Source organism: Aspergillus stella-maris (assembly GCF_047715825.1).
Source record: "Aspergillus stella-maris strain CBS 113639 unplaced genomic scaffold BDV14scaffold_8, whole genome shotgun sequence".
Lineage (NCBI taxonomy): Eukaryota > Fungi > Ascomycota > Eurotiomycetes > Eurotiales > Aspergillaceae > Aspergillus > Aspergillus stella-maris.
Window position 1 is genome coordinate 57,596 of NW_027396802.1, and position 13,133 is coordinate 70,728.

The 13,133-nt window shown below is 51.9% G+C and overlaps 7 protein-coding genes across 7 annotated transcripts; 3 read left to right on the forward strand and 4 right to left on the reverse strand.

Moving 5' to 3' along the window:
- Positions 1–1,351: 1,351 nt before the first annotated feature.
- Positions 1,352–2,220, forward strand: grpE (mitochondrial nucleotide exchange factor MGE1; the record flags this gene model as incomplete). Its single annotated transcript, XM_073772517.1, has 3 exons — positions 1,352–1,627; positions 1,707–2,135; positions 2,188–2,220. 3 exons carry the CDS (start codon positions 1,352–1,354, stop codon positions 2,218–2,220), a joined length of 738 nt encoding a protein of 245 aa, XP_073631434.1.
- A 760-nt stretch (positions 2,221–2,980) lies between these two features.
- Positions 2,981–4,768, forward strand: BDV14DRAFT_211653 (Zn(II)2Cys6 transcription factor domain-containing protein; the record flags this gene model as incomplete). The annotated part of the gene is made up of 4 exons (XM_073776137.1): positions 2,981–3,079; positions 3,132–3,350; positions 3,456–3,824; positions 3,888–4,768. 4 exons carry the CDS (start codon positions 2,981–2,983, stop codon positions 4,335–4,337), a joined length of 1,137 nt encoding a protein of 378 aa, XP_073631435.1. The 3' UTR covers positions 4,338–4,768.
- BDV14DRAFT_211655 (feruloyl esterase) lies at positions 4,305–6,118 on the reverse strand (the record flags this gene model as incomplete). The annotated part of the gene is made up of 2 exons (XM_073776138.1): positions 4,305–4,798; positions 4,874–6,118. The coding sequence occupies 2 exons, from the start codon at positions 6,116–6,118 to the stop codon at positions 4,472–4,474; spliced, it is 1,572 nt and encodes a 523-aa protein (XP_073631436.1). The 3' UTR covers positions 4,305–4,471.
- Positions 6,119–6,325: 207 nt separating this feature from the next.
- On the reverse strand, positions 6,326–7,244 carry BDV14DRAFT_142619 (uncharacterized protein). The gene is made up of 3 exons (XM_073766369.1): positions 7,014–7,244; positions 6,775–6,918; positions 6,326–6,641 (listed from the first exon to the last, which is right to left on the reverse strand). Exons 1-3 carry the CDS (start codon positions 7,145–7,147, stop codon positions 6,533–6,535), a joined length of 387 nt encoding a protein of 128 aa, XP_073631437.1. The 5' UTR covers positions 7,148–7,244; the 3' UTR covers positions 6,326–6,532.
- An 823-nt stretch (positions 7,245–8,067) lies between these two features.
- Positions 8,068–10,002, reverse strand: BDV14DRAFT_196780 (uncharacterized protein; the record flags this gene model as incomplete). Its single annotated transcript, XM_073772518.1, has 6 exons — positions 8,068–9,031; positions 9,101–9,252; positions 9,322–9,541; positions 9,605–9,659; positions 9,714–9,919; positions 9,968–10,002. 6 exons carry the CDS (start codon positions 10,000–10,002, stop codon positions 8,068–8,070), a joined length of 1,632 nt encoding a protein of 543 aa, XP_073631438.1.
- Positions 10,003–10,391: 389 nt separating this feature from the next.
- BDV14DRAFT_196781 (flavin-containing monooxygenase) lies at positions 10,392–12,292 on the forward strand (the record flags this gene model as incomplete). Its single annotated transcript, XM_073772519.1, has 2 exons — positions 10,392–12,068; positions 12,158–12,292. 2 exons carry the CDS (start codon positions 10,392–10,394, stop codon positions 12,290–12,292), a joined length of 1,812 nt encoding a protein of 603 aa, XP_073631439.1.
- Positions 12,293–12,682: 390 nt separating this feature from the next.
- BDV14DRAFT_196782 (uncharacterized protein) lies at positions 12,683–13,024 on the reverse strand (the record flags this gene model as incomplete). Its single annotated transcript, XM_073772520.1, has 2 exons — positions 12,683–12,727; positions 12,794–13,024. The coding sequence occupies 2 exons, from the start codon at positions 13,022–13,024 to the stop codon at positions 12,683–12,685; spliced, it is 276 nt and encodes a 91-aa protein (XP_073631440.1).
- Between the last annotated feature and the right edge of the window lie 109 nt (positions 13,025–13,133).

Genomic DNA, 13,133 nt, shown 5'->3' on the forward strand with positions numbered 1-13,133 from the left:
CCAAGGCAATAGTGCCACAATTTTGCTCACTTGGCCTCATAATCTCTACTACAGTGTCTCGTGAAAAAACGCGGGCTTGGCCGGAATAGACTCCAAGATCCCAATTCCCAACAATTCGGCCTCGCTTAGCCTCTAGTCGCGGCGTGCAGCATAGCCACTCCGCACTTTCGCGGAGGATCCTCCGCGCAACATCATGCTGTTCTACCTCCCACGTTGCCGACTTGTTCACCCGGCGGAGGGGTCGGGATAATTAGTCCACCTTACGGAAGGATCGCAGCCTTGAACCCTGAGGATCGCGCGGCTTACGCTGCACACCCTCTTCGGCAATCTCGTTCCCGGGGTAAGCCTCAGGCATATTTGTACAGCGCCTCGCGGCTGAGTGCAACAGCCGCGCGAGTACTAACTTGTTATGGTTTGCATGTAGTGTAGGCTGCTTTGTGTGTTTGTAAGATCACCCAGGGGATACGAGTTGGGCGCACAACGCTCCCTATTACTACAAATGGAAACTGCCTCGGGCGTGAGGATAGCTGGCGAGATTGCGGTGAGCATTGTACCAACACAAACTTCTGCGGCAATGTGATCTTATGCCGCCTCTTTGGGCTGAATCAATCGCTTGTAATTGCTTTGATCATGCAAATTTCCATTACTCTGCCCTGCTGCGGCTCTCTTAACAATAGGGTTTGCCCTTGCAACGGTGCAACACATCTGTATCGAAAGCCGCCCGGTTCAGCCTTATAACCCCTCAGCCTTGACTATTAGAATTATTTGCACGCGTTGGACTGTGCTCAGCGCAAACTTAAACTTGCACCCAAAGTCGGCTTGCTTCCTCTCATGTGTCCAAATATATATATTGACGTTCACATCAGCCTCATTTAATTTCGCTGCCGCGAACATCCCTCCTGATGACTTCCATGGATGACCGTAGCTGACTGGTCTCAGTAATTTAACAACAGTCGATAGTTGAATTATAGTACAGTAACTCCTTTTCACACCTGAGAAACACCACGTGCGCATATACTTAGTTCGGCAAGGTCCGCAAAATGTTAGAAGCAGAGTATGCGTCCTCGCCTTCTATTACACAGCATGATCACCACAGATTGAATAATAGAAGGCACTCCGGTAATAAGAAAAGCTAACCTCAGTTCTCCAAATAAAAAAAAAGTCGACTTTCTGGTAGCCGTCAGATGTATACTTCGGGCAGATGTTTTTCCAGCTCCCCGAGCTCAGCGGTCAGGTGATGCCATCGGAGCTTTCAGTTTTTCTGCGATGATGCCGATCTGTTTCTTGACAGCATCACGACTTTACATTTCCCTCCATTCAATTAATCCCTAATCACCCTTCACCCATCACAATGTTCAAGAGAACTCTTCTTAGACAAGCTCAGGCCTCCCGGTCTCTGCTCTCTGTCCGCTCCGCCTCCACAGCTCCTCTCGCCGTCCGCCGGACATCGCAATTCCAACAACCACAGCTCCTCCGCCCCTTTGCTCTTCCTACCGCTCGCTGCTACTCTACAGAGAACAAGGCTGAGAATGGCGACAAGGAACAGAAGGAGGGCGTCGAGTCAGAAGCTCAGGACCCTGTTGCCAAGGAGTTAGAGGAGAAGAAGAAAGAGGTTGTTGACCTTAAGGTATGATTTACAACTTCAACTGATTCATACAATCGCACATGGATCTTCATGTTTTGAAATGTGTTATTAACGGTTGCAGGACAAATACGTCCGCTCCGTTGCCGACTTCCTCAACCTCCAAGAGCGCACCAAGCGCGACATGGACAACGCGCGCAACTTCGCCATCCAGCGCTTCGCCGTTGACCTCCTTGAGAGTATCGACAACTTTGACCGCGCTCTCCTCGCCGTCCCCAAGGAGAAGCTCGGCGCCGCCAAGACCGAGGAGAACAAGGACCTCCTCGACCTGGTCGATGGTCTGAAGATGACCCAGAACATCCTGCTGAACACCCTGCAGAAGCACGGCCTGGAGCGCTTCGACCCCGGCGAGCCCACCGAGGACGGCAAGCCCCAGAAGTTCGACCCTAAGATCCACGAGGCTACTTTCATGACCAAGGTCGAGGGCAAGGAGGACGGCGAGATCATGTACACCCAGAGCAAGGGTTTCACGCTGAACGGCCGTATCCTTAGAGTGAGTCCTACTTCCCATAACCGCCAGGAACGGATGCTAATATTCCAATCAGGCTGCCAAGGTCGGTGTCGTCAAGAACACCTAAGCGCCCGATCCCGCTCTCACCTCACCATCTCGCCTACTTTCTCTGTACTATATATAAAAATACGCCTGGACACCACATCTCCACGGCTCTTCTCAAACAACCTCAAAACCTCCTTATGATGCCCCAGGATGGTCCTCTGTTCTGTCTATGCAACCGCACGCATATGCATATGTATGATACACCTTTTCGTACGATTGGGGGCGTCTGGACTGTTATCTAGCTAGATTTCCTTGCTTTTCTCATCACGGCGTTATGTCTCTATCTTATCTTACCCTCCCACCTCATGTATATTTACTATCATAATTTGGACTGATGTCTTTACATCTGTTTTCTTTCTCTTTCTCTTGGACTTGAATACACTTGGGATACTTTATGATGGGGCTTGGGTTCGAGGTCGTGGTCTGGTTACGCTACTGTCTCTCGTGTCCAATCATGACGGTTCAGGTGTTGCAGTCAAGCTGGTACAATATGCATGCATGTCAAGTGCAACTGTGCTAAGCTCAGATGATCCAAGTGTCATTAGTAGCGTGTGAAGTTTGTTCAACAACTGCCAGCTGGAGTTGAATCTGTGTCAATAAAAGTGGCGGCGATGGTACCTCTACTGTCATCAGACAGGGAAGACCAGCTCCTGCAACCTTTTTACAACAGAAGTACTTGATTTTCTAGGACCCTGGAGTGGAACCATAAAAAAAACCGCAGAGGCCAATCATGGAGGCGGCCAACTTCACTCTTCCAAGTTCTTCTTGACAAGCCCAGCAAAATGCCGCCCACAGTCAGCAGCTACATCGGCAAGACCGCGCGAAAACCGCATACAAAGTCTCGGCTGGGATGTGCAAATTGTAAGAGGCGGAGAATCAAAGTAGGCCTGATGCCACGCTGAGTCTGCGGCGCAGCTAGCTAACCGAAGCCAGTGCGATGAAGGCAAGCCGGCCTGCAGAAACTGCTTACGGCACTCGGTCGAGTGTGACTATACACCTGGCCAGCCCATCAGCCATGCAGAATGGTCAGACGCAGATAAGGATGCGTTGACGTTTATTTCGTCCTCACCGACCAACTTTGAACCGCCGAAGCGCGCCCACTCGAGACGCCCTGTCGCAACGGCAGCGTCAACATCCTCGGCCTCATCCGCTGTAGCTAATAAACCATTCCAGTTTAGTGCAACAGACCTAGCATTATTCCACCACTTCATGACATGTCCCGACCTCGGCGCAGGCCAGACGGAGTGACAAACGCAGATGACACGCTGGGGGTTCCAACACCATTACTTTCTCCGTCTCCTTCTTGCATTCTCGGGATTCCATCTGGCACGCGATCCGACTCAGGTCCAGCAGGTTGTCGGCCAGGAAGTGGACTACGCCGCCGAGGCAGAAAGGCATTACGAGATTGCGGTCCGCGAGGCCGCGTCTGTGGTGCCTCAGATCACTGGCTGTAATGGCCAGGTGATCTATACCGGCGCCGTGTTCATATTCACCTGCTCCTTGGCCAGGGGACCGTCACCCGGCGAGTACCTGGGTTTCCGCGACGACGGCGAAGTAGGCTGCCTCGCGCTGTTCATGGGGGTCCGCTCGATCCTGGACATTTGCAGCAATGTCCTTTCACTGGACGTATCCACGTCCCATTCGTAAGATTTTGGAGATCAAGACCAGCATGATTCTACCGCTCTAGAGTTCCCAATCCCACCACCCAACCCACTACTACAAACTCAACCCGGCACAACGGCAGCTGACTACCTCGAGCAACTGCGCTTGCTGATCGATAGCACATACCCCTCCGACCAATCAAACCACCTCGACTACACGAGACTTCTATACAATCTTCAGCAAACATACGCCCTTGTCCACCCGCCGCCCGAGTCCCCGGCAGCGCGAATCGGCAACTTTCCACACATCTTTGGCTGGCTGTACATGCTCCCGGATACTGTCCTGCAGGATCTTCGGCGCCGGAGCCAACTCGCACTAACCATGTTTGCCTACTTCACTGTGCTGCTGAAGGACATGGACGTCGCATGGTTTATTCGCGGATGGCCGGAGCATATCATGCACGGCTGCTGGCGGCATCTGGATGAGTTCCACAGGCAGTTTGTCGTGTGGCCGGTGCAGAAGGTTCAAGGTGCTTGATTCTTGATTCCCCTTGATAAATGAGAATGTGTTGTTGGGATGTTGGGAGCACTAATCTACAAGTAACTAATAACTACTGACACACTATTGTACCAAATCACCATCCCCAACCAAACCTGACCATTCTCCCCCACTCAAATACACCGGAAGCTATCCGAAGAAGCGACATCCCCTCCGACATACTCTGCGCGCTGCGGATAAGGGCAGATAATCCTCTTCTGCGCCATGTCATTACCATCAGCCGCGGGATACTCGACCGGCAAGCTGTCCGGGGCCGTTCCATTCTCGACCCAGCGCGTGAGCGCGTCGAATACGGTGGTGGGCTGCCCGCCCCTCCCTCCAGAGCAGTGGCCCAGGCCGGGGGATTCAAAGAACCGGTAGAAGTCATGGGCGCCAGGGGAGAGGGCTCGGACGGAGTCGTAGTAATGTTCGGTGGCTTTTGTGGGGATGGAGGGGTCGGCCTGTGCGTGAGAGCCAGTTAGTTAGTGGACGGGAGGCTTTTGAAGAGAGGAGATGACACAATCATTCGGACATACCATTCCATGATAGCTGATGAGCTTCCCTCCTCTGTCGCGGAACGCCCTCAGATCCGGGTCCGCGGCGTCGATGAGCCCGCTGAATTCTCGCACCGCGCGCCTGAAGTACTCGATGTACTCGTCAAATGTCATCGAGGTAGCGTCAAAGGCCGGGTCTTTGGCGACAAAGAGGCCAAACCACGGATCTGCTATACCTGCAACCCCGGTACTGCTCGAGGTGTTGTTCTGCCCAGGTGCCGACGAACCAAAGCTGCTAATGTTGGTCCCCGGATTGACGCCAAACCACAGCCTCTCGCCCTCTCTCGTCCTGGGTCCGTCCCAGGCTGCCTCGGCGATGATAGCAGCGCCGCGGCTGAGCGTGATAGTCCGGTTATTGAGCGACTCACAAACGAACGTCTTGTTGACAGATGAGTAGGGACTGTACTCGCAAGCGGCCATGTCGGAAATCAAACCATCCTGCACTTCATCCGCGGCATCACAAGCTGCAACGACCTCCCTAGTTAGAAAGTCGAGCTCGCACGCCAGCGGATCCACACCGTGCCACTCCCTCATGAGCTGCGGATAGAACGCGCCGGACAGCAACTTGGTCCACGACTGCGCGGGCGCCGCCGCCGCAATGCCGTCGTACGCGTCCGGATACCGCTGCGCAAGCATAAGGCCCTGCCGCCCACCATGCGAGCAGCCACTAAAGTACGAGTACTCCGGGTCGCCGCGCCTGTAGAAGCCGCGCACCAGAGCTTTCCCGATAAGCGCCTGGTCATTCAGCGAGCGCGCGCCTAGATTCTGCAGGGACACGATGTCGACGTTCCCGGGGCTCGTGAGCGCCCAGTCGCGCGGCGAGGAGTCTCCGTCCCCGTCCCCATCCCCGTCACCGAGCCTGAGCAGGCCCGCGTCCGTCGTTGTCGTCGCGTATCCCTCGGCCAGGGCACCGGCCATGAAGTAATCCGAGAGCACGAAGCGGCCCGCGTTCCAGCCGCCGCCGCCAGTTGCCTGCAGGCGGCCGTTCCAGTCGCGCGGGAGCCAGGTTTCGACCGTGATGCGGTCGCCATACCCGGGGTGTGTGTAGGTCACGGTGATGTTGCAGAAGTGGGTGTCGACCAGGTGCGCGGCGCCGTGGTTGTAGTTGAAGTCGACGGGCACGTCCAGGGTGAAGTTTGTTGTCCATGCGGCTGTTAGGGAGAGGATGTCTGCTCCGTAGATTGCCGGGGTTGGGATTGCGGACGGCGAGCACGCTGTTACGTTCATTATGGTATGTTATTGCGGGATTTGGAGGAAATGGTATTCGGGAGGATGCGTGGAATATGGATGGAAGGGTTATATCCATATATTCTTCATCTACTAAACGAGTACGAACTTCCCATGCAGACTCCACGGCTTTACCTACCTACTTCTTCGCAGGGCAGTTCGTGTTCGTGTTCGTGTTCGGATCAGCACCGATCTACATGGCAGATGGAACAATGGAATAACGACTTGAAGTGGTAAGCCCATACCCATACCTAAGTGGATGGAATATACGGGCTACTTCCCCATTAGCCTAGGTAGCTAGCTCGTACTACAGAGTATACTATCTCATCTCCAACTACAGTTCCAGTCCTCTACATCCGATCCTGCTCCCCCTTACCCTTCAGCATCGTCCTCATCCTCATCCCCATCCCCAGCTCACCCACTCCCAGAACAGCAGCTTTGCGGCCTAACAACATCCACCTCTCCACACTCAGAATAGATTGTATCCGGGTCTCCGCACGCTGCAATGCGGATTCTGTACCGACTAAAATACAAAGACAAATAAATTAGCAGACGCTCTTCTTCAAAATTGGTTGAAAAGGAAGAAAAAGAATTCAAGGAGGGTGGGTGGGTGGTCGTGGCAACGTAAACGGAAGTATACAGAGTTGTGGACATACCTGCTAGGATGCAAACCAAAACACTTTCCTGGAACACTAACGGATCCTAGATTGGTATTCACAGGACCAGAAACATAGATGCTTGAAGGCGGGTATCCGAGGCCGAAATTTGAGAGGTAGATGCAGACGGAGGGCGGGTCGGTACTGTATATGTTGGATATTTTCGTGAGTGACTGTTCAATTGGATTTGGGATGGGTTGGGTGGGGTTGGTTGTCTTGATAGGTAGGGCGTCTCATACTCAACAGAAGTCCATTTTACCTGCCAGGGGTTGCATAGATTCAGTGGGTTTGGAGGTGGAGGCGAGGTGCATTGAATGGCGGTTGTTGTTGCTGCGAGGGCAGACAAGGCGAGGAGGTGGGTGGTTAGATGCATGATTTGTGTTTGTTGGAGGTATAGGTATAGGTAGGAAGTTGAGGACACTGTAGATAAATGATTTGCAATCTAGGATAGAAGAGAATCTGAAGTAGTTGATTCTCTCGAGACAAGAGAAAGAGAGTCCTCTATATACAACCCATCTCGGCAACAACTGCCCTAACTAACCTCCATTGTAGTCACGAACAACAACAAAGCTATTCCTTGCTGCTGCTGTGTAACTCAGAAACCAGCATGAACCACTTCTAGCTCTGCTATTGCTGGCTATGAATGGTCTTACACGCCTGCCCTCGTATTGCTGACCCAATCATGTACCCATCTTGCTGCAAATAAACGGCCAATACGAGGGATGTCTTACTTTTTTATTTTTGCCCACTTAGAGACGCGGAGGTATGGGATCTGAGTCTGGATCTAGATGAGCTTTGGTTATGGGGGGTGCGTGCTGTGAAAGGTTGAGTATAGTACGGTCTCCAGCCCAGTCTCTGAGGACTTGCTAAGATTGCTAATCACGTAATGGTGTGATGAATTACAAGGTAGCCTCTACGGGGTACACCAGAAAAGAAAGAAAGCATCCAGGGTGATTTTCCAATTTGACATGTCTCAGATAGGGTAGTCAGGGTATAGACCTGATCCTCGCGAACACGAGCAAACAGGTCAGCTGTGTCTTGTTTTGAACCAATCTAATGACTTTTTAAACGATTGCAGAGTGTTTCTCCAGTGGAAGTGCTAGACCTCACCGCCATCACTGGTGCTAGGATAACTTTTCCTTTTCTGGTGGAATATGAGCATGGTTCTAGGTTTACCTTGTGAGATTGTATGTTGGATGTCAAAACCCAGCCCCTTACTCCCTTCCAGCTGGATTCCCGTCAATTGAAATGTGGGGTAGGGCTGCTAGAACCGGTCCCTCATAGTTCTTCACATTATAGTAATACCCGGTCCCAAAGACCAGCAGCAAACTGCCGCTCCTGCCCATGTAAAACCCGCGGCCAGACTATCTCTGCCAGAACAGATTCCACGTCTTCCCAAGCTGTCATCCCCGAGGCCATACTCCAAGACCGCGCACAATTCAAGAACCAATCATAGGCACTTTGCAACCTCTCCTGACACAGATTAGAGCACGAGCACCTAGCTCGTGGATCCGGGTCTGCAGTGGCTGTAGAGCGTGGGGGTACTAGCTCGCACGCGTGCTGGCTCCTAGCGATAGCCATAATCCCCATGAAGACTTTCCAGAGCCAAAGAGACCGCAGTAGTCCATGCTTGTCAGTAAGGACGAAGATATCGCATCGTGTCTCCTCAACATCCCGTTGAAGAATACAAAGAATGCGATAAAGAAGCCGACACTCAATCCGCTTCCCATTATTCACGACCCCCAGCATGCCATGCATATACAGCTCAGCGGCAGCAGAAATACCGCCCCAAGAAGTTCGGGTTCGACGATCCTCGTTCTGACTAAAGCCCTGTTCATAGTCTGCAACAAAACAATCTACATGCGAAGTAACAAGAACAAGAAGTAATCTCGTCAACCCACCATCGTTCCAGACACGATGCATGGTCTCTGAAGGCGGAGCCTTGCTCGCGCGCGCTTGATCCAGTGTCTCCGTGATATCCACAAGACACGCGATTATAGGAACCGCATCGACTACTATCTTTTTACTCCGCGGGATGTTCGGCGGCGGCGGGGTGAAGAAGTACGGGAACAAGCGCATGGCTTTTAGGCGTGTCTCGAGGCCTCCGTGTTCCATTCCGTGCCATTTTTGGTACAGTTTTATGGCTTGGTCGGGGGATGAGTCGTTGTTGTTGGTATCGGTGTTAAGGCCTTGGGTTGCGCGGTACATGATGAAGTCTCCGAGGCGGCTTTTTAGGGTTAGGACGAAGCAGGATGTTCTGGTTGTGTTTAGTGTAAGTGCAAATCTTAGTAGATGGATAAGGTCTCTGCTGAGTTGTAGTACTTACAAGAAAAGGTAGTGATCAGCGAGCTCGCGGTCTAGAGGTATATCGCTAACGGTACCATGCATGGTGCTATCAACCATTGCGTCGTGGGAATCAAAAAGCGCCATCACGCCATCAAGGTGCGTCTCCGCTGCTGGGATATTACCCAGACAAGCCTAGGTATAAGAACGAATGTTAATTAGCCCAGGCTACAAATCATATCGTTGGAATGAACACGGTCTCACCTCCGCTAGACATATCGTCAAAATCTGCCTCACGCAAACGACAAACCGGTTGGCGTCATAAGCTGCAAGCCAGTTATTAATGAGGCGTATGCTCTCGACCTTGTGAAAGAGATAGGCTGCCTCGTAGGCCTGCAGATTACCTGTGTTCCATGAGTAGTGCACGGCGGCTATCAGGAAGGTGCTGCGCAGAGCGTGCTCGTCTAGTGTGGCTAGGGTGATGCTGTTGATGTATCTTTCAGCATCATGTATAGCTAAGTTATTAGAAACAGATGAATAATCTCACCAGTCGTTCTTCGGGTCTGGCGGTGCTACTGAGAAGGCTGCACCTGTTTGGTAGACTGGGGGAATTAGTACCTGACCTCATCGATGCAGGGTTTCATATATAAACGTACAGTAATGGTATAATTCCCGTGACCTGAACGGCGTCTTCACGGGAAGAGTATCGAAAGGATCAATAATAGCGCTTTGAGGCTGAACAAAGGCCCAAGGAGCCTGCTGGCCAGGTGGGAGCGCATTCTTCTGCATCATCCTGCGGTCCCGAAGAGGGATCACCGCGAGCGGATAGTGGCATGATCGATTGCTGACAAGGCATATTTGGCTATGAAGTGTCATTTAGCGGATGTTCCCGGCACTCACCCCAGCTTACCTACCAAGTTGGGCGCTGCTCGTCGCATCGGACATGCCGTTTCCTGCACGTTAGGCATCCGGCTCTACTCCGCGCGAGTCCCGTCTGCGGCATTTTCTGACGAGATTCGGTGGTCCAGCGTCTATCTTGGAGGCTGAACTTCGTATGGAGGCTTGTCAGAACGGTGAGATGACACTTGCACTCTTTGGGACGAATAGACGCGGCACTAGTTCTTTAGAGACAAAGATTAGCCATCGCTGCCCCATCAAAGGATCTCACTAACATGGCCAATCCCACACTAAACTGTTCTGGGACGAATACTCGAGCCTCTCTATCAAGTGGACTATACCCATGGTTATATAAAGGCTACCCGTCGACTGGGTTTCAGCAACCCGACAGACACTTCCTTCCTTTACTATTCTATTCAACTACCATCTACTTCATCATGAAATCTCCTTCGCCATCCAAACCCGACGAGTACCCGCCCCTCGCGGCCCTCCCCTCCCTCACCCTCCACCCATCCATAAACCCAGACCACCTCGACGCAACCAAGATCGCCAATAAATGGCTTACTACTTTTTCAGCAAGCCTGAACCCCTCCAAAACCCAACCAAACAAAACCAACATCCAATCCCACTTCCTCGAAAAAGAATCCTGGTTCCGCGACTTCGTCTCCTTCTCATGGGACATAGCGTGCCATAACGGGTCCGAGGACATCTCAACATACCTGACCAGCTCAGCAAGTGGGTTTTCGGACGCCAAAATTGATCAACCGGGTGCATTGCTACAGCCGCATCTTGCTGATTTGGGTGGAATGCGCTTTATCCAGGCGGGCTTTGGGTTCAAGACCAACTTCGGCAATGGGAGAGGTGTTCTTCGCCTTGCAAATACGGGTCCGGATGAGTGGAAGGCTTGGACTGTTTTTACTGTGCTTGAGGGGTTGGATGGACAAGAAGAGCGTGTTCAGGAGAAAGAGAAGGACAACAACACCCTACAAGTCCTAATCATCGGAGCAGGTCAATCAGGCCTTGCACTAGCCGCACACCTGCAAAACCTCGGACTGGACTATCTAGTCGTTGACAAAACAGCCCGCCCGGGTGACTCCTGGCGCGCCAGGTACGCCTCTCTCAAAACACATACCCCGACCTACACAGACCATTTTCCGTTCTTGAAGTACCCGAGCAATTGGCCGCGGTATCTTCACCAAGAACACATTACCAGGTGGATGGAGCACTATGGTGATATCCTAGGCCTGAATGTTAGACATGGTACGCTTGCAAGGGATATCGAGTATGATCAGTTGACGCGGCAGTACTCGGTCACGCTTCAGTCCAATGATGGCGTGCAAAAGACTGTCACGACCAAGCACCTCGTCCTCGCCACGGGTCTTCTCAGTGATATCCCCGTCCTCCCTTCCTTTTCCGGTGAGGAAGATTTCAAGGGCGAGATCTACCACTCATCCGCGCACAAATCCGCGAGTCTAGTACGTGACATCCAGAACAAAAAAGTCACCATAATCGGCGCCGGAACAAGCGCGCACGATGTAGCGCAGGACTTTGCACTCCACGGCGCGAAATGCGTGACGATGGTCCAGCGCGGCCCGATCTTCGTTACATCTCTCGAAGCACTCGAACAGATCCAGGTGAAGCTGTGGAATACACCGGGTCTGAGCACAGAGGACGCAGATCTCCTGGGGAACTCGTTCCCAACGGCTGTCGTTCGGACTTTGAGTATCGGTGCGTCGCAGATTATGGCTGCTTTGGATAAAGAGATGCTGGATGGATTGGAGAGGGCCGGGATGGCGGTTAAGAGGGGTGAGGGGGGGGATAGTCTTGTCGACCATCAGCTTATTAAGGCCGGGCACTTTTATATTGAGCAGGGGGCAGCCGAGATGATTGTTGATGGAAGGATCAAGGTGCGGCATTGTGAGGGGGGTGTGCGCGGGTATTACGAAGAAGGAATCACTCTAGCCGATGGTACTCAGGTCGAGTCGGATATTATTGTCCTTGGTACGGGATTCGAGCGGACGGATAAGGCGATTGAGCGGATTGTGCCTGGGGAAATTATGGATAGGGTTGTGGGCGAGATGTGTAGTTTGGATGAAAGTCAGGAGCGGGTTGGTGTAAGTTTTGCGTGTCCATATTCCCTTCTTTACTTATCCCTATCTTGCGTGCCATTATGTACCAGGCTAACAAGTTCTCGCTCATGCAGACATGGAGACCGACTGGGATGCCCGGTTTCTGGTTTATGACAGGCAGCTTTATCTGGTCGAGGCAGTTTTCTCCGGTCCTTGCTTTGCAGATTGCAGCTATTGAATGGGGGCTGAACAAAGCGTATCAATGGTGAATTGGGCACATGAGAAGCGGGGGTAGAAAATATGTCGGCATTACCACTAGACTAAAAAGCCAAAGGCTTCTAGCCTGGGACGCCATGACCCATGAAGATCTCTCCTAACAAAATATATTCACATGTTTCTAATTGGATTTTGAAGGTGGTGGTGCCGGTTCTCCAGCTTCCTTATACTTCTACGATTCCGATGCCTAGACAGAATGGAGATATCTGGAACCTGACATCGAAGTCGAAGAGTTCAAATTGCAGTAGACGAAATACGCTGTTTCCGATTTCTAATTCCGGGTGTAAACCCTAAGTAAGTAGGGAACTTATACCTAAGCAATATCACACCCAGCGCCCTAAACCGCTGACTCCCCTTTCTTCCTTCACCCCCCGGGCAGCATGTCATATCCAAGTACCGATGCCCAATCCCCCAAATACGGCGGCCGTCTATACACAAACATTATAGTTCCACGGGTGCACAAACTTATCAAACCACTCAACATACTGGCATACTTCAATGTACATCCAGCCAACAGCTTCATTCGGATCATCCGTAATACCATCCTCAAAGCCATGATCATCACAGACCTTGTAGTCATAACTCCGATAAGCCTCGGGGTCAACCTTTGCGTAGTCCCTAGCGAGAAATTTCACGACAAGACGACCGGGTGTCTCGTCTAGACTCGCGAGACAGATCTCGTGGACGAATAGGCAGAAGCTGTACCGGGGACCCATAACAAGCATGGTTATATTATTTATAAATTTAAGTACCCTCTACAATGCAGTCTTGCAGAGCAGATAAAGGGGCACTAAAAGCAATAATATATATATCTAATCCATATATATCTTAGCA

Coding starts and splice junctions, on each gene's coding strand:
- BDV14DRAFT_142619 (XM_073766369.1), bottom strand. CDS start 7,147: ATGCATCTAACCACCCACCTCCTCGCCTTGTCTGCCCTCGCAGCAACA. Junction 6,919..7,013: donor GTAAAATGGACTTCTGTTGA/GTATGAGACGCC, acceptor CAACATATACAG/TACCGACCCGCCCTCCGTCT. Junction 6,642..6,774: donor TTTGGTTTGCATCCTAGCAG/GTATGTCCACAA, acceptor TTTGTATTTTAG/TCGGTACAGAATCCGCATTG.